Source organism: Macrotis lagotis, chromosome 1 (assembly GCF_037893015.1).
Source record: "Macrotis lagotis isolate mMagLag1 chromosome 1, bilby.v1.9.chrom.fasta, whole genome shotgun sequence".
NCBI lineage: Eukaryota > Metazoa > Chordata > Mammalia > Peramelemorphia > Peramelidae > Macrotis > Macrotis lagotis.
This window is the reverse complement of record NC_133658.1, coordinates 151,567,221-151,587,471: the sequence shown is the minus strand read 5'-3', so window position 1 is coordinate 151,587,471 and position 20,251 is coordinate 151,567,221. Positions and strand designations below refer to the sequence as shown.

General features: G+C 35.3%; 1 protein-coding gene across 2 annotated transcripts in view; it reads right to left on the bottom strand.

The window, feature by feature from the left end:
* Positions 1-20,251, bottom strand: part of PPP3CC (protein phosphatase 3 catalytic subunit gamma) — a 129,546-nt gene that overhangs the window by 60,379 nt on the left and 48,916 nt on the right. For both annotated transcript variants that reach the window (XM_074209151.1, XM_074209152.1), the window contains exons 2-3: positions 15,288-15,485; positions 14,819-14,943 (exon numbers count right to left, since the gene is read on the bottom strand). In XM_074209151.1, coding sequence (XP_074065252.1) covers positions 14,819-14,943; positions 15,288-15,485 — 323 coding nt within the window. The remainder of the gene's footprint in view (positions 1-14,818; positions 14,944-15,287; positions 15,486-20,251) is intronic.

Sequence of the window (20,251 nt, the reverse complement as noted above, 5' to 3'; positions counted from 1 at the left end):
CATGTACCAAAAAAATTCTTTAAAGCATCCCTTTTTATCTATAGGGGTAAAGAAATAGAATCTAAGGAGATGCTTATCAATTGGGGAATGGCTGAACAAATTATGGTTTATGAATGTGATGGAGTGTTACTGAATCTTAAAAAATCTGGAGACATTTACACGATAAGATACAGAGTCAAGTTGACGGAATAGCTTTGAAACATCTAAGAACTCTAATGCAATAATCTACAGTTTCAGAGATGAAGCTAACAAAGAAGTATTGGACTCAAAATGAAGAATGAAGACATTTTCGATGAGGTCAATGTAAAAATCTATTCTGCATGACAATGTATACTTGGGAGAAGAAAAACCTCTTGTAACAAATAGTAACAAGTCCCACTTTTTTTGCTTGTTATTTGAAAATAAGTAAAATAATGAAAAAGAAAAGATTCAGGGCTCTTGCCACTGTACTACAACAGTTGTTTTCCTTTTTATCTTTCTGTTAGATTTATCCAGTCAATTCCTTAAATTCCATGCTGTTATTATTGTGTTCCATAGTCAAGGTATGTTGCAAATTATTGGAAGCTCTCTAATAAGCTCTTTGAGAATACACTTTTGTCTTTGGCTTCACATGATTTAATTATGTAGGTGAAAGATTCAGCAACTTTCTAATCTTTTGTATCTGATTAAAGTATTTATTTTTGTTATATTGAATTGACTGATCTATTTGAAAACCCTCAGATCTCATTTTTATGTTTTACTATCACTTGAAAACAGAAAATCAAATCAAAGGACAATTTACATGCACAAACCACAATGTAATTTAGTTTTTACACCTCCTTTGTCCTCAATTTCAAGTTCTATTTCTTGATTCTGTATCAGGATATAATTATATAATTATTTTCTATTATGTTAATTAAAAGGTTGTGATTATTAGTGGCTCTGTAAAGACATTCTGTAACTTCCCTTCACTCAATTCATGAAAATCTTGCCTTATCTGATGAACTTTAAAGGTTAAGTACAAAAACAGCCCAGAGTCCTTAGAAATGTAAAGAGGTTAAAAAGAGTAATCTATAATCAAGATCAGTAACAGAGATAACAGAAGATCAAGAACAAGCATTCTTCAGAGTTCACTAATTTACTTAAAAACTATGTTGTGCCAAGACTTCTTTTATTCATGATCTGCAGGCATGAGACACACATGTTACATATACTACAAAATGTTCTGTACAACATAAGCATGTAATAAATTTAAAGGAAGTCTTTCTGGATGAGGGAAAAATGGATTGAGAGAGTATTGCTGGTGGAACTAATAGACCAACTTAGGGAAGAAGATTCCTATATAAGATGTTACAAACCTGCCCTTCCTGGGAACTCTGACCCTCCCCAAACTCCCAAAAAACAAAGGATGGCTCTAGCCAAAATTTAGAGGGGCAAAAACCCACAGAAAGATTGAGTGATACATTTTCCCAGTTCAAGATAATGTAGAAGTTCCACGGGAAAGGTGTGTTTCACCAGGACCAGGGGTTCAAAAAAAAAGCCACAGTGCAGCTCAGCTCCGCCCAGAGATCACAGGCAACAGTTTAAAAGGCTGGTAAGAGAATTCTGCTGCACCTGGTGAGTGTGGCGTGAGGAGCACAGTCACGGAATCTGCAGCAAGAGTCGGGAGAAAGCAGCCTGCACCCCCAGAGATGGTAAGGGAAGTCTGCAGAGATTTCTCTGCTCTCCCTGGGGTGGGACTCTGCTGTTTGCCTACACTCAGATATTGCAGCTTGGGCTTCCATACTAAATAACCATGCTGGATCCTTCCTTATAGCCCCAGGGTCAAGGGTAGTGCTATGGTCAGCTACATATCAAAGCACAGGATAGGGAGCATAAGACCTTGGAGGAATAAAGGTCCCAGTGGGGTATCCCCCCCAAAAAACAACCCCAAAGCCTGTCAATTAGTCTTGGACTGAGGAAATGAGTAAACAACAGAAAAAGAATCTGACCATAGAAGTCCCATAGAAGACCACTGAAATCCCATGGAAGATCAAAACACAAAATCAGATGATGACAAAATCAAAGCTTCCGTATCCAAGACCGCCAAGAGAAATAGAAAATGGGCTCAGACTATGGATGAGCTCAAAAAAAAAAAGACTTTGAAAAGCAATTAAGGGAGGTAGAGGAAAAAATCGGGAGGAGAAATGAGAGCAATGCAGGAAAATCATGAAAACCAAATCAACAGCTTGGTGAAAGATATACAAAAAAAAAATACTGAAGAAAATAATATGTTAAAAACCAGTTTAGGCCTAATGGAAAAAGCAAAACAAAAGGCAAATGAGGAGAAGAATGCCTTAAAAAGCAGAATTGGCCAGCTGGAAAAGGAGATAAAAAAGCTCTCTGAAGAAAATAACTCCTTCAAATGCAAAATGGAACTAAAGGAAGCTGATGACTTTGCAAGAAATCAAGAAGAAATAAAACTCTTCCAAAAAGCCAAAAATTAGAAGAAAATGTGAAATATCTCACTGGAAAAACAACCAACCTCAAAAACAGATCCAGAAGAAATAATTTAAAAATTCTTGGGCTATCTGAACCATGACCAGGAGAAGGGCTTAGACTTCATTTTTCAAGAAATAATACAGCAAAATTGCCCTGAGATCCTAGAAGCAGAGGGTAAAATAGAAATTGAGGGAATTCACCAGGTATCTCCTGAAAAAGATCCCAAAAGAAAAACTTCCATTATAGCCAAATTCCAAAACTCCCAAATCAAGGAGAAAATTCTAAAAGCTGCCACAAACAGACAATTCAACTGCCGAAGCTCCATAGTCAGGATTATACAGGATCTGGCAGCATCTACATTAAGGGCTTGTAGGAATTGGAATGATATTCCAGAAGACAAAAGATCTTGGTTTACAACTGAGAATCAACTACCCAGCAAACCTTAACATCCTCTTTCGGGGGAAAAGATGGATTTTCAATGAAACAGGGGACTTTCAAACTTTCCTATTGAGATGACCAGAGCTGAACAGAAAGTTTGATCTCCAAGTACAGGACTCTGGTGAGCCAGAGAGGGAGTGGGAGAGAAGGACTAACTATGAGGAACTTGATGTTGAACTGTTTGTATTCCTGTACGGGAAGAAGATATCGATAATTTGTATGAACTTTCTCACTTATAAAAGGTGTTAGAAGGAGCATATATAGACAGGATATAGGAAGAAGTGGAATATAATGGTATGATGTGGTAAAGGGATGGAGTCAATGGGTGATGGGGGAAAGTACTGGGAGGAAAGAAAAGGAGATAAAGAAGCTGAGATATTTCACATAAAAGTCAAGAAAAAGCTTTTTCAATGGAATGGAGAGGGGGGAAGGCAAGGGGGAATGAGTGAGCCTTCATTCTCATTGGAAAGGGCTCAGGGAGGAAATGACATGCACACTTAATAGGGTGAGGAAATCTGTCATGCCCTGGAGAAGGATGGGAGGAAAGGGATGGGATGAGGGGGAATGGGGGGGAGGGGGCAACAGGTGATAAAAGAGAGGGAAGATTTAGGTACAGGGTACTCAGATTCAATACACTTTTGGACAGGGCCAGGATGAAAAGAGAGAGAGAGAATAGAATAAATGAGAGTGGGGAGAAATAGAGTGGAGATACAGCTAGTTATAACACCTGTGGGGAAAATATCGAAGCAACTTTTTTGGTGGACTTATGATAAAGAAAGCAACTCACCCCAGAGACAGAGCCATTGAAATCTGAACACAGACTGAAGTACAATGTTTTTTTCTCTCTCTATTCTTGAGGTTTCTCATCTTCTTGGGGGGGGGGGGTTATGTTTATTCTTATAACATTCAATTTACATCAATGGAATGGAAACAATGTAGAGACTGTCAGCCTTCTGTGGGGGGAGGGGGAGGGAAGGGAGGGGGGAAAATTGTAGAATTCAGAGCCTTGGAAAAAATGACAGGTACACATTACTATTGTATATAATTGGAAAACAAATAAAATGTTAAAATGTTTAAAAAAAGAAATAATAAAAGTGATATATACAGAAAAAAAAGAAATTGTTAGGGTGAGGTCCTTTCAGTTGAAAGTCTACACTGGGTTAGAGGGGGATCACTAAATCAGCAGTGAATCTTTTCCTTTAGTATTGTACAGCAATTGGGATTTTCCACTTCACAAATTTGGAGCTAGAAGAGACCTTATGGGTATCTAGCCCAACCACCTTGTTTTACAAATGAGGAAATTGATGTCCACAAAAATTAAATGCTCCACATCCAGCATTTGTTCCATTGCATCAAGTAGACAGACTATCTCACAATCTATTATATTTCTTTATTTTACTGGGAAGGAGAGTGGGTTTATCACCAACAACTCAGAGGTATTAATCCATGAAATGATTAGAATCACACAAGAAATGACAATTGAGTCATCTTAACCCAAAATCAACAATCTGTGGACAAAGGATAAGACCAGAAGAATAAAGGCAAGGTTCCTAAAATGCTTATACTGAGCTACATGATCATAGCTAGAAATCATAGCTTAGGGGCAGCTAGGAGGCCTAGTGGATAAAGCACTGGCCTTGGAGTCAGGAGTACATGGGTTCAAATCCGGTCTCAGACACTTAATAATTACCTAGCTGTATGGCCTTGGGCAAGCCACTTAACCCCATTTGCCTTGCAAAAAAAAAAAACCCTAAAAAAAACAAAGAAAAAAAGAAATCATAGCTTAGATTTCTTTGAATCTGTGATAGACCAAGCTTGTCATGAAATATAAGAATATCAGAAACAATGCCAAGGCAAGTGGAAAGGTTCTTCCATACACTAATATTCTTTACTTAAAAAAAAAAATGAAACCTAGAGCCAAGTTAATGCTTATACCTGGCATCTCAATGTTCAAAGATAGCAGCTTTACTGCCATGCTCTTGTGTGGCTTGCCACCCACAGCTCTTTTTTTGTTTTTGTGTTTTTTTTTTTCACTCAGGAATTTTTCCAGACAGTATGAATGTCAGCAAAACCTACCTTTCTTCTGTGAATGAAATTAGCACTGCTGCACTTCATTAAGAAAACATACCTCTCAATAGTCAAGACAGCATTTTATATTAGTTACAAAGGAAATAAAGCACACTATTAAGGAAAAAGGAATCATTTCCATTCTATTTATCAGTCACATTTGGACTGATCAAAGCTACTGCTTTTTCATGAAAAGTCAATGTTTGTGCTATGTTTAAAAATCCATCATAGCATAACCAAGTCCTATAAATTCAAGAAAAGGAAGTTTTTAGGTAGAGGGAATAGCATTAAAGTCATAAAAGGGTTTCATGATGAGCTGGAAGGGAAGGAACCTTTTTTATGCCTGACCCTGTGTGTTGAATACTATGTATAAATATTTTATATGATCCTCACAATAATCTTGAGGAAACTGAGGTCAGCAGGAGTTATCAGTGAACTGTCCAGGATAACCCAGTAAATGTCTAAGGTTGGATTTCAACTAAGGTTTTCCTGACTCTGGGTCGAGCACTCTTATCTGCTATGCCACCAATTGCCACTAGGTTCCATTATTTTCAAACAGTCAGATCAAAAAATCACATTCATAGTAATCATGATCACCTCACATTATACAAGTGCTTCTTTGAACTTGGTAATATTCCAAGTCCTATATGGAACAATGAAATCATTGCAATTTCTACAGATTGCTACAAATTATAGCTTACTTCCATAATATTTTTTAATTTAGTGACTAATCTAGTATAGAGAAGCACCCTCACACCATAGGATTTTTAATTCATTTGACTGCAAAGTTGTGAAAAAATAATATAAGTTGCTTCATTTTTTTTTTGGTTTCCAAACTAATTTGGTTCATCCTCAAAAAAATACTGCTCTGATGTTTACAAAATGCCCACATATCTAAATGTGTAAAGAAGTAAACATTAAGTATCCTTTCTCCCATGCAATTACTTATTCACATATTTGGCTCACTGCTTTAGGGGGAAAAAAATCACAAGAAATAACATGGCAGTAGGAAATGATTTCTGTTAGTATGTTTCACTACGTGTAATTCTGATCTCAGTAAGACTGCTCACTTCTATCTTAAGTGATTATATATTCTAATTAGGATACTTTTGGAGAATATTTATATGTTCTAATGAGATTTCCAAAAAAAAAAGATGAAGGCATAAAATATTTAACTTTACAAACTTCATATAAAAGATCTCTGGATTAGGATAATATCACAACCAAATTAGTAGAGAAGCCTGAGGTTAGCATCTAGAATAACAGAAATTCTATATTGCTTGAATGTCTTTTTTTTTAAAGGTTTTTGCAAGGCAAATGGGGTTAAGTGCCTTGCCCAAGGCCACATAGCTGAGGTCAGATTTGAACTCAGGTACTCCTGACTCCAGGGCCGGTGCTCTATCCACTGCACCACCTAGCTGCCCCAACTGTACCACCTAGACGCCCTGGAAAGTTTCCAAAATACTTTTACCCACATTAAAACATTTAAGTTTTCCAATATTGTGAGGCAGGTACAGGTATTATTATCATCATCATTTTACAAATCAGGATACTGAATCCAGATAAACTATTTATGGTTAATAGCTGAAAAGTGACAAATGCAGAATTTGAACCCAAGTCCAGCACATTCTATTTACTATGTCAAGTTGTCTTTTTTTCAGTTTACAAAGAAAAAGAAGATATATAAAAATCTCTGTGGAACTACATGAAAAATGGGGAAATTCCACAAGGCTTGGGGGAATAGGATACTATGCTAAACCCTTTACAAAAATTATACATTTTATCCTCAACTGCCTGTCTCAATTCTATTCCAATCCATCTTACATTCAGCCACTAAAATGATATTCCTAAAGTAAAATTCTAATTATGTCAAATCCCATTCTCCCATCCCCACCACGCATACTCAAGAAACCTCCAGAAGTAAATAGAAAATTCAAAGTCCTTCATTACCTAGTCTCCTCCTACTTTTTCAGTCTTCTTATCAAATGTCTGGTAGATAGAGCACCAGCCCTGAAGTCTAGAGAACCTGAGTTCAAATCCAACCTCAAACACTCAATACTTACAAAGTCAATGTGTGACTTTGGGCAAGTAATTTAACCCTGATTGCCCCATATCCTAGTCCACCTCCAGTTTTCCTGATTCATATTTTGCCACTAGACCCAGAGGATTATGGAGGAAAAAGTGAAGTTGGTGACTTAACATAGCACCCCCTCATTTAAAATCAATTCACTTGCTTTCATAGAATCGCCTCCCTTTTCCAAAATGAAGAAGAAACAACAGCAACAGATACCTAGGCTTCCTTTAAATACTAACTAAAACCTCATTTTCTACAGAAAGCCTTTCTTAATTCCTCTTAATTCTAGCGCCTTCTCTCTGTTAATTACTTCCCATTTTGTGTGTGTGTGTGTGTGTGTGTGTGTGTAGCTTGTACATACATATTTGTGGTCTTGTTGTCACCTCCATTAGATTACAAGCTCCTTGATGGCAGAGACTATCTTTTGCTTCTTTTTGTATACCAACCTCTAACACTTAAAAAATGTTTTATTGACTCACCATTTACAATAATCAGGGAAGTAGGAAATTTAATATAAATAAACTAAGGCAAACAGATTAAATGTATACAGAGTCATCTAGCTAATGTTTGTGGTAGAATCTGAACTCAAGTCTTGACTCTATACCCAGTGCTCTATTCACTGTGCTACTTAGTTATCCAACAGATATATTAAACTATATGTATTGAAGATAGTTTTTTGTTCAAACATACTTTGAGTTAACATAAGGGACACCAGATGGACTACTCAACCATTAGACTGACTGACTATATGGGACCACAAATAGCTGGAACTGGAACTGATGAGCTCACATAGGGTATGAAGGTTATGGAATCAAATAATTTTGTTTTCAATAAGCCCGTGCTCTGATTTTGAGAAATGATCATGGATTCAAATAAGAAGGAACACATGGCCAGTCCTTAAGATTTATTTAAAACTAAAGGTACTGGCAAGATAAATTACTTTTGTTCCTTTGTTGTTTAAATGGTATTTAATCTAACTAACAATATCTTTATGTTAGAGCTTGAATCTATTTCTCCCATGATTCCTTATAAACTCCAAATAGTTTCTAGGATATTTGCAGAGTGATTTGTTGCTCTTAAAGAAGAATAGATGCAGCAATCTCAGAAGGTTTACTAACAAAATTTCTTTATTGGTTTCCTGACTTGACAAAACAAAAACTACAATGTCACAATAGTTGAACTTCCATGCAAACAGCCAATGAGAAAGAAATCAAGGATCAAGATCTAGAGCTAGTCAGGCATGTTTTGGTTACAATGTGTTAGCAATATTACTGAAAAATAATGTTATGCAGGGGATTTTTGCAGTCTATTATAGTTTTTATATTTTAAAAACATTTATTATCAACAGGTACTATATTTCTCAAACATTTCGAAATAGTTTGAAGATATATTTTTAGTTTTCACTATCTTAATATAGTCACATATTCATTAAATATTTAACTATACAATATTCTATCAATATACCGCAATTCTGCTGCTAATCTCCTTTTTTTCCCCCATATATTTAATCTGTTCCAAATCTTTCCTCAGTTTCTCAATGCCACTTCCAACATCCTCTTTTGCTTCTAACTTGTGAAAAAAGAGAAACCATTCTTTTCAGGATAATCATCTTCAGTTCTCTATGCCAGAGGTATCAGGTGCAACCAGTTCACAAAAACTCTTGAGCACACCAGAACGAGATTAAAATGTAATTGGGAAATATTTGTCAAAATAAATGTAGAATATTCTCATAAATAATATTAATGCATAGTTTTCTAGGTCAATAAACGACTGTGAGGATCTCTTTTTTGTTTGAGTTTGAGACTAAAGCACTACACATCAAAAGATCTGTGTTTACCTATCCTTTTACAATCCTCTCTAGTTTAAGAGTATGAAGTAGCTGTCCAATTCCTTATCAACACTAGCCCTTCTATTTGTGCTGTGGATCTCATTCTCTCCAAAATCTTGCTTCACTAATCATGCCTTTTTTCTCATACATTGGATGTTGCAAAGGTCAAGGAAAAAGCTTACTTGAAGTCCTAACTGGAAAGCTCTAGGGTCCAGAACAAAAGGATGGAGGTTTTTATCCCCCCCCCCCCAATTATCATGTGACAAATTCTGAATTTAATGGGAAAAATGATTCTAAAGTTCTTAGGGAGATAATCTTGGGAATTGATGACTTAAGTAGCCCCTCTGTTTTATAATCAGTAGCAATAATCAAGGGGTGTTGGTGGGTTTGCTTTTTTCAGTTGTCTGCAGCAATTCCTCTAAACTGCTTCACTCAAACATACTGGTACAGAAAATTCTGCTCATTCAGATTTTTATATTATTTTTTTCATCATAGTGTTATTGAAACTGGATAAAAAGAAATCATGGAACTGGATCTTAATATTAATACTGATCTGAGAATCTGATACTATCTTACTTGTAATATTATTAAAATGCTATTAAATTATACAGACAACATAAGTTTGGTTATAGCCACTGGAATGGACTATGACATAAAAAGAAAGAATTGATACTTTATAGTAATGAAACTGAAACAATTTACTAACATGAAATTATCATACGTCTTTATTCCATCTCCAGTTGGGACTATGACATAATTTGGAAATAATGTCTGTTTTTGTTTGAAGAGCAAAATGACTATGATTTTCAAAAATATCTTATTAAATGACAGAAGACTCACTCCCATTAAAAATGCTAATATTTATAGGAACAAATGGATTGTTTCTTAACATATAAAACAGTAATTATCTGAATCCAAGAGCAACATTATATGCAATGGAAAAAAGTTAGAGTCTTTTCTAGTAAAACCAGGGATAAAACAGGTGTGCCTATTATCACCATTACTATTTAGCTATTTAATGCAAGAAATATTAGCTGTATCAATAAGACAAGAAGAAGAAATTAAAGAAATTAGCAAAAGATTAAACAAAATTAATGCTTTCTGCAGAGATATGATGGTGTGTTTAATTGAAATAGTAAATTTCACCAAAGTTGTAGGACATAATTCAAATTCATAAATTGTCAGCTTTCTTATATATAAACTAACAAAACAGGGAAGCTAGATGGCTCAGTAGAAAGACTCTTGGGCCTGGAGTCCAGAACACTCATGTTCCTGAGTTCAAATCTGAGCTCAGACAATTACTAAATGTGTGATCCTGGGTAGATCACTTAACTGTTTGACTCAGTTTCTTCATTTGTAAAGTGAGCTGGAAAAGGAAATAGCAAACTATTCCAGTATCTTTGCTAAGAAAAGCCCAAATGAGGTTGGACATGACTATAAAACTGAACAGTAAAAAACCAACAAACCATAGCAATAGTTAGGAAGAGAAATTCCATTCAAAATAATTACAGAAGTTATATTTAGAAATGTATTAATAATTAAAATGATTTTATACTTTTTTTAAAGTCAACTGGTAGAAGAGATTAGCTATATAACACAGAGAAGTAAATCGACACAATAAGTAGAGCATACCATAAAATTCTTTAAATCCAGTAACTAAGATAAAGACTCAGTATTTGACAAAAACTGCTGGGAAAACCAAATATTAGCCTGAAAAAAAATGAGGTTTCTTCCTTACTTTCAATTTCTCCTGTCCCCCTGGTCCCCTTATCCTTTGATTAAAATGTGCTCAGTTCTTCTTTAAAAGAAGAGACAAAATTCATTCCTTAACCCTGCAATATCCTTAACCTAACAGCATTCCCTTCTACATTTAAAGTTCTGGCTGCTTCTACTCCTTCATCACTTTACTATTCTACCAAATGTTTTTGTTTTCTGTTTCTCATAGTTTTTCCCCTTTTGTTCTAATTCTTCTTTCAGAACAAGACTAATGTGGAAATATGTTTAACATGATTGCATATGTCTAACCTATATCAGATTGCTTGCTCTTTTGGGGAGAAGGGAGAAAAATATGGAATTCAAAATCTTATTAAAAACTGAATGCTGAAAATGATTTTACATGTAATTTGAACAAATAAAATTTATAAAATAAAAAGAAAATAATTGATTTGGTAACTGATAAAATATAAAGAGGAGAAGGATTAATTAAAAACCACATGACCAATTAATTGAGCTTGGGCTGATGATAAATAATGACTTATTTCATTTATTTATTAGTTGCATACTAGCTACAGGGAAGGCAGGTTAGTTTAAAAAATTTATTATTTGCAATGCTGGATTAATTTAATCCTTTATATGAGTCCCATTGTGATACAAGAAATAATTTCTACCTAATATCATTAGTCCTTTTTCTATGTTTTAAATTATAAAAAGTAACAAGATCTTAAAATGCTTTACTTTACTCAATCAAAAAGAGAAAAATGACTTGTCTTTTATGTCAAAATTTCGTGGCCAAAGTTTTTACAAGTCGGGGCGGCTAGGTGGCACAGTGAATAGAGCACAGACCTTGGAGTCAGGAGTACCTGGATTCAAATCTGACCTCAGACACTAATTACCCAGCCGTGTGGTCTTGGGCAAGCCACTAAGCCCCATTTCCTTGAAAAAAATCTAAAAAGAAAAAAAAATTTTAAAAGTCTGATATTTTAATTTTCCAAATTCCTAGAGGAAAAGCAAGAAGAAATGGACAGCAAAACTTTTAATAATGGAGGGCCCCTATCTCCCTCTCTAAGAACTAGATAAATCTAACAACAAAATAAATAAGAAGGAAGTTAAGAAGGTGAATGAAATCTTAGATATGGATTATAGTAATCTGCTGTTTGATAAACTCAATGAGCCCAGCTACTGGGATAAAAACTCTCTTTGATAAAAACTGCTGGGTAAATTGGAAGTTAGTATGGAAGAAACTTAGATTAGACCAACACCTCACACCCTTTACCAAGATAAAATACAAATGGTTACAGGATTCAGACATAAAAAACAATACTATAAGCAAATTAGAAGATCAAGGACTAGTTTACGTTTCAGGTCTATGGAAAGGGGAGCAGTTTATGACTAAGGAAGATACGGAGAACACCACTAAAAACAAACTAGATGATTTCGATTCCATTAAATTAAAAAGCTTTTGCACAGATAAAACCACTGTAACTATGATCAAAAGAAATGTAGTAAATTGGGAAATAATCTTTACAACTAATGATTCTGACAAAGGACTCATTTCTAAAATATACAGAGAACTAAGTCATATTTTTATTTCGGTTTTTTTTTTTAGGTTTTTGCAAGGCAATGGGGTTAAGTGGCTTGCCCAAGGTCACACAGCTAGGTAATTATTAAGTGACTGAGGCCAGATTTGAACTCAGGTACTCCTGACTCCAGAGCTGGTGCTCTATCCACTATACCACCTAGCCACCCCCTGAGTCATATTTTTTTTTAAAAAAAAGACATTCCCCAATTGACAAATTGACAAATGGTCAAAGGATATGCAAAGACAATATACAGACGAGATCAAAGCAATCCATAGCCATATGAAAAATTATTCTAAATCATTACTTATTAGAGAAATACAAATTAAAGCTTCTCTGAGGTACCACCTCATACCTCTCAGACTGGCCAATATGACTAGTAAGGATAATGATCATTGTTGGAAGGGTTGTGGGAAATCTGGGACACTATTACACTGTTGGTGGAGCTGTGAACTTATCCAACCTTTCTGGAGAGCAATTTGGAACTATGCCCAAAGGGCAACAAATATGAGCATACCCTTTGACCCAGCAATACCACTACTGGGTCTATACTCTGAAGAGATGATAAAAAAGGGTAAAAACATCACTTGTACAAAAATATTCATAGCAGCCCTGTTTGTGGTGGCAAAGAATTGGAAATCAAGTAAATGTCCTTCAACTGGGGAATGGCTTAGCAAACTGTGGTATATGTATGTGATGGAACACTATTGTTCTATTAGAAACCAGGAGGTATGGGAATTCAGGGAAGCCTGGAAGGATTTGCATGAACTGATGCTGAGTGAGATGAGCAGAACCAGAAAAACACTGTACACCCTAACAGCAACATAGGGGTGATGTTCAACCTTGATGGACTTGCTCATTCCATCAATGCAACAACCAGGGACAATTTTGGGCTGTCTGCAATGGAGAATATCATCTGTATCCAGACAAAGAGCTGTGGAGTTTGAACAAAGTTCAGACTATTCCCTTTAATTTAGAAAAAAAAACCAGACATCTTATTGTCTGATCTTGTTATCTCTTATACTTTTTGTTTCTTCCTTAAGGATGTAATTTCTCTCTCATCATACTCAATTCGGATCAGTGTACAACATGGAAACAAAATACTGACAGATTGCTTTCTGTGGGGGCAGGGTGGGGGGAGGGAAGTAAAAGTGGGAGAAAAATTGTAAAACTCAAATAAAATCTTTAATTAAAAAATGATGGGTACATATTACTATTGTATATAATTGGAAAACAAATATTAGATATGATAGATCTGTGGAGAAAGCTTAATGGGAATAGAAAAGAATATATACCTTTTTTTCCTCTGCAGTATATGGCATCTATACCAAAACTGAACATGTACTAGGGAACAAAAACCTTATAATCAAATGCAGAAAGGTAGAAATAATAATTACACACTTTTTAGACCATGATGCAATAATAATTACATGTAATTAAAGAGTCATGGAAAGATAAACAAAAAACTAATTGGAAATCAAATAACTTTACCTTAAATAATGGGTGGATCAAACAGAAACAATCAGTAATTATATCCAAGAAAATGATTCTAATGAGATATTATTCCAAAATTTATGGGATGCAGTCAAAGCAGTTTTGAGGGAAAATTTTATATCTCTAAATGCCCATATAAATAAAATAGTGAAAGAAGAGATCAATGAATTGGGTAGGCGACTAAAAAAAGCTAGAAAAAGAACAAATTAAAGATCCTCAATTAAATACTAAATTAGAAATTCTGAAAATAAAGGGAGATTAATAAAATTGGAAGCAAGAAAACCATTGATCTCATAAATATAACTAAAAATTGGTTTTATGAAAAAGCCAATAAAATAGACAAACCTTTGATTAATCTGATAAGCAAAAGAAAGATAACCAAATTACCAGTATCAAAAATGAAAATGGTGAACTAACAATGATGCATTGATGGTGGTTTTGAATGGATCCAACTATTCTGGAGAGCAATAAAACTGTTCATATTCTTTGACCCAGCAATTTCAATTCTAGGCTATATTCAGAAGAAATCATAAAAAATAGGAAAAATTCCACGTGTTCCAAAATATTCAAAGAAATTCTTTTTGTAGTGACAAAGAATTGGAAATTGAGGGTTGGTTAAACAAGTTATGGTACATGAATGCTATGGAATATATTGTTCTAGAAGAAATCATAAATGGTTGGACTTTAGAGAAGCATGGAATGAGTTACAGGATCTGATTCTGGGTGAAGGGAGCAGAAAGAAGAAAATAATGTAGATATTAACAACAACATTTTGAGATGATCTAACCTTGATGGAAGCAGCTCCTCTCAGCAGTTCAGAGAGCTAGTACACCTGTATTAGACCGGCTATGGACAATGTTATCCCCATGCAGAGAGGGGAAGAAAAGCAAAACAAAACCAAAAACAAAAACCCTCTTCAGAATCTGATGAATATTTTATAAAAATTCAATTATGTTGGATTAATCTGTAAACATGTCAATCAAAAATATGAATATACAATGCTAACCTGATTGTTCACCTCTGAGGGGAGGGAGTTAGGAGGGGAGGGGGGTAGGAAGGGAGGGTGGAAGGAAATTTTGTAACTTAAATATATACATGTGCATGTGGATAAAAAAAGCAAATTTTTAAAAATTTTATTTAATTTTCCAATTTTATTTTTACCTCTATACTGAAGTAGCCTCTGTCCACATAGTCTCCCAGGAAGAGGTAGCGTGTGGTAGTAGGTGATCCTCCAACTTCAAACAATTTCATCAGGTCAAAGAATTGCCCATGAATGTCACCACACACTAGATAGGAAAAGAGAGTGTGTGTGAAATAATATTTACAATTTCTTAAGATAAAAGGCATTATACCAAAAGGAATTATTATTATTATTATTATTATTATTATTATTATTATTATTACCAGTATTTTACAAAATTATATCTAATTTTGCATAGCAAATTGCTATTCTATAGCTCTTCTATAGACATTTCATACTTTTTTTAAGGAACAAAGAAAAGTCTACTGTAATGCTGCTTCACCACACCAAAGAAAATTAACAGAATATTTCTTCTAAAAGAATACCTTATACTTATATTAGTACCTCAAAATTGACCCTTTTATGTCACCATGGAAATATTTCTCAGACCTGTGATAGGTGCCTCCAATTCTATCATAGTTTTTTCATTTTTCAGAATGGCAGCTCCATCATTGATTATCTTTAAGGCTGCTTCCTCTTCTAGTCTACCTTCCTTCACCAAGTGATTTTTCAAGAGATCAAGTCTGGGTTTTCCATCTTCAAATACTTCTTTTAGTGTGAGTCGCTGAGTTGGAGGAAAAGGAACAGCTAGAAACAGACAAAAGAATAAAAATATTTATATTTAGAGATTACGGAAATATTACATAAATACAAATGTATGCTCTCTGTAGTTATTTAACACTGTACTATGATTCTCTATCCATAATACTTATATTACATAATGAAAAATATCCAAGATTCTTTATATTAAATCATCACGTTCTGCAAAAGGCTACAGATAAATCCAAAGTCAATTTTGAAACAACTTATTACAAAAGAAATATTAAAGATGTTTACCTAGCATATAGTAGGCAAGTAAAATAATGTTTCCTTAATTTGAAACTGATTTAAACAAGTAAAATAAAAGAAGACTTTTCTACACAAAAGCATCTTTATCTGAAAAGAAAAATACGATTCAAAACAACAAACATTTACTATGTGACTACTATGCTCAAGACTCCAATTGTGCTTTAAGTTCTGGAGATAGAAAGACAGTCAAGGAATTTACATCCTATTACGGGATTTAAAAAAGCGACCCCAAACAAAATTATTCATTTAAGAAGATTAAAAAGGGAAAATTATAATGTTAAAATATGATGGTCATAGAGTTATCTCAATGAAGTAATTGCATAATTCTCATCAATTTGAATTGGTTTACTGGTCAGAGAAATGGATCTTGAGTCAAAGGACATTGCCATTTACTACTGTGTCACCTTGTATAGCTAAAATAAGGCAATTAGACACTAAAGCCCTTTCCAGCTTGAAAATTCTATGAAGCTATAAATTCTAGATCAAGCAGAGAAAATACAAAATTACATAAGTACATTTTATTTATTTTAATAAGTATTATTAAACACACGTTCAAGTTACTAGAAAGAGTGGTATATTTTATTAGTAATGCTATCAAGAATATTATGATCTGGGGGCGGCTAGGTGCCGTAGTGGATAAAGCACTGGCCTTGGAGTCAGGAGTACCTGGGTTCAAATCTGGTCTCGGACACTTAATAATTACCTAGCTGTGTGGCCTTGGGCAAGTCACTTAACCCCATTTGCCTTGCAAAAACCCTAAAAAAAAAAGAATATTATGATCTGGGGGCAGCTAGGTGGTGCAGTGGATAGAGCACTGACCCTGAAATCAGGAGGACCTGAATTCAAATTTGGACTCAGACACTTAATAATTACCTAGCTGTGTGGCCTTGGACTAGTCTCTTAACTCCATTGCCTTGCAAAAAGCAAACAAAACAAAACAAAAGAAAAAGAAAATTATGATCTGGTGGTATAAATTGTTGTTCCAGTCAATATAAGCATGAAAAGAGTAGATATAAAAGGGATACCTACATTTCCTAATGACCAAGCATGCCAAAGAAGGAGGTTTCATATCTAAATCATCCCTTTTTTAAATCTTGTTGCCCACTTAGACTCCAGCAAATCTGAAAGTCAACTCGACCCCTCTCTAATCATACAACTAGAAAGGGGATAATTTGTCTTAATTATATATGTAGTATAAAATATGTATGAAAGTACAATTGATGAACAATTTTGTTAAGAAAAACATCTAACATTTTAAAATTAAATAGTTTAATTTAATAATATCAAATATGGTGACAAATACAGCTTGCCTTTAAATTTTTTTTTTTTTAATTTAAGGCAATGGGGTTAAGTGACTTGTCCAAGGTTACACAGCTAGGCAATTATTGTGTCTGAGGCTGGATTTGAACTCAGGTTGTCCTGACTCCAGGGCTGGTACTCTATCCACTACGCCACCTAGCTGTCCCTTACAGCTTGCTTTATTTCATATTTCCTATGACTTTTTGGAAAATAATAAATTTTTTAGTTCTTTAAAAGAAGGGACCTTGGGGTGGAGCCAAGATAGTGGAGTGTAGGCAGGAAAATCCCAGCAGTTCTCCCCCAGACCACTCCAAATATTTTTTTTAGTTTTTTTTTTTTGCAAGGCAATGGGGTTAAGTGGCTTGCCCAAGGCCACACAGCTAGGTGATTTTTAAGTGTCTGAGGCCGGATTTCAACTCAGGTAGTCCTGACTCTAGGGCTGCACCAGCCAGCTGCCCCCACTACAAATTTTTTTTTTTTTTTTTTTTTTTTAGTTTTTGCCAGGCAATGGGGTTAAGTGGCTTGCCCGAAGCCACATGGCTAGGTAATTATTAAGTGTCTGAAGCCAGATTTGAACTCAGGTACTCCTGATTCCAAGGCCAGTACTCTATCCACTGTGCCACCTAGCCGCCCCACTCCAAATACTTTTGAATAATGAGTAGTCAAATTGCAGAGCTGCAGAACCCATAGAAAGACTGAGAGAAACAAGACCACTTGGAAGATCTACAAGAAAAGTCTGTTACATTGGGATTAGAAAGGGCTGCAGCACAGTCCAAAGTGAACAGGTTCCAGTCATTCAGGAACAGCCCACAGGGTGTCCTGCATCCATGGCAGCAGCAGTGGTTTCCAGATCTCTCAGCCCGGGGACAACTAAGAAGCTCAGCAAGAAAACTCTGCCATACCAGAGTGAGAAGGTAGCCCAGTCCATCACAGGCCTCAGTGCAAATTCAACCCTTGGGGATCAAGAGCAGATCTAGGGAGCCACTTAGCAGGGAGCTATCCGATAGCAACTTCTAAAGGGCTCAGCCCATGGATGGTAAGAAGGGGAGATTGCAGAAGTCTCTCTGTTATCTCTCCCTGAGGCAGGATTCTGTGGCTTTGTCCATACTCAGATCCAGGTTGCAGTTTGGGCTCCAGTCAAAGGAAAAGGAATGAGGACTCTTCTCACAGTTCCAGGGAAGAGAAGAGTGCGTGTGGTCATTCACAAATCAGAGCAGAGGTCAGAAGAGCAGAGTCTCTCCTAAGAACTTGAAGGAATTGAGGTCCATGGGGGGGTGTCCCAAAAATCAAGTGCAAAAACTCTCAAAAGCTTGGGAAAGTGTGGTCCTCCACCCTTCAAGCAGAGCTCACATTAACAAAGACTAAAAATCAATCATAGGCTAAGGAAATGAGCAAACAACCAAAGAAAAAAAAATCTAACTATAGATAATTACTATGATCCCATGGAGGATCAGAATATGTACTCAGAAAATGACAAAGTCAAAGCTTCTGTATCCAAAGCTTCTAAGAAAAATATGAATTGGTCACAGACTATGGAAGAGCTCCAAAAAAAGAGTTTGAAAATCAAGTAAGGGAGATAGAGGAAAAAATTGGAAAGAGAAATGAAAGGAATGACGGAAAATCATGAAAACCAAGTCAGCAGCTTGGGGAAGGACATACAAAAAAAATACTCAAGAAAATATTACCTTAAAAACCAGTTAGGGTCAAATATGGACCAGTTAGGTCCACAAGGTCAATGAGGAAAATGCTTTTAAAAAAGTGGAATTTGCCTGATAGAAAAAGAAATACAAAAGTTCTCTAAAGAAGAAAATAATTCCTTCAAATGTAGAATGGAGTTAAGGGAAGTTGAGGACTTTGTGAGAAATCAAAAAACAATAAAATAAAACCCAAAGAATGAAAAATTAGAAGAAAATGTGAAATATCTCATTGGAAAAACAATTGACCTGGAAAACAGTTCCAGGAGAGATAATTTAAAAATTATTGGGATACCTGAAAGTCATGAGCAGGAAAAGAGCCTAGTCTTCAGTTTTCAAGAAACAATTTAGGAAAATTGCTGTGATATCTTAGAAGCAGAGTGTAAAATAGAAATTGAGGGAATTCAATAATTACCTCCTGAAACAGATCCCAAAATGAAAATTACCAGGAATATTATAGCCAAATCCCAAAACTCCCAAATCAAGGAGAAAATATTATAAGCAGTCAGGAAAAAAACCCAATTCAAATATTGTAGAGTTATGTCAAGATAACACACGATTTAGCAGTTTCCTCATTAAGGGCTCACTGGACTTATAATACAATATTCTGGAAGTCAAATGAGCTTGTTTTACAACCAAGAATCAACTACCCAGCAAAACTGAACATCTTCTTTCAGGGGAAAAGATGGACATTCAATGAAATAAGTTGAAATGACCAGAGCTGAACAGAAAGTTTGCTCTTCAAGTAAAGGACTCAGGTGAAGCATAGAGAGGGTGAAAGGGAAGGGCAAATGATGAGGGACTTAATGATTTTGAACTGTGTGTATTTCTGCATGGAAAGATGATACTGATAACTCATACAAACTTTCTCATTTAGTAGGGCATTTAGAAAGAGAATATATGGACAAGATACAGGAAGAGCTGATTATGAAAGTATAATATATTATAAAGATGGAGTTAATGGGCAAGAAAAGAATGTCTTGGGAGAAAGGGAAAGGAGAGGTAGAATAGGCTAAGTTATTTCACATAAAAGAGGCAAAAAAAAGTTTTTACAATAGAGTAGAAGGGGGAAGGTAAAGGGGGAGGTGAGGGGGGAGTGAGTGAACCTTCACTCTCATCAAACATAACTCAGAGAGGAAATAACCTATACAACTAAATAAGTATAGAAATCTATTTTACCCTAGAGGGAAAAAAGTAGGAGAGGAAAGAGATGGGAGAAAGGGGTCAGGGTGGGGTGGGGCAGATAAGAGGGAAATGTAGGGGATGGAAGAAAGGGAACATCCTGGATGAGGATAGTCAGATACAACACACTTTTGAGGAGGGATAGAATAATGGGGGTGGAGAGGAATAGGATGGAGAGAAACACAGTTAACAATAGCAGCTGTGGGGAAAAAATATTGAAGCAATTTCTCTGATGGACTTATCAATAAAAAATATCTGAATACAGACTGAACACACTTTTTTCCCTCTATTTTTCTTGAAATTTCTATTTCTTTGTCTGTGGGGGGGGAG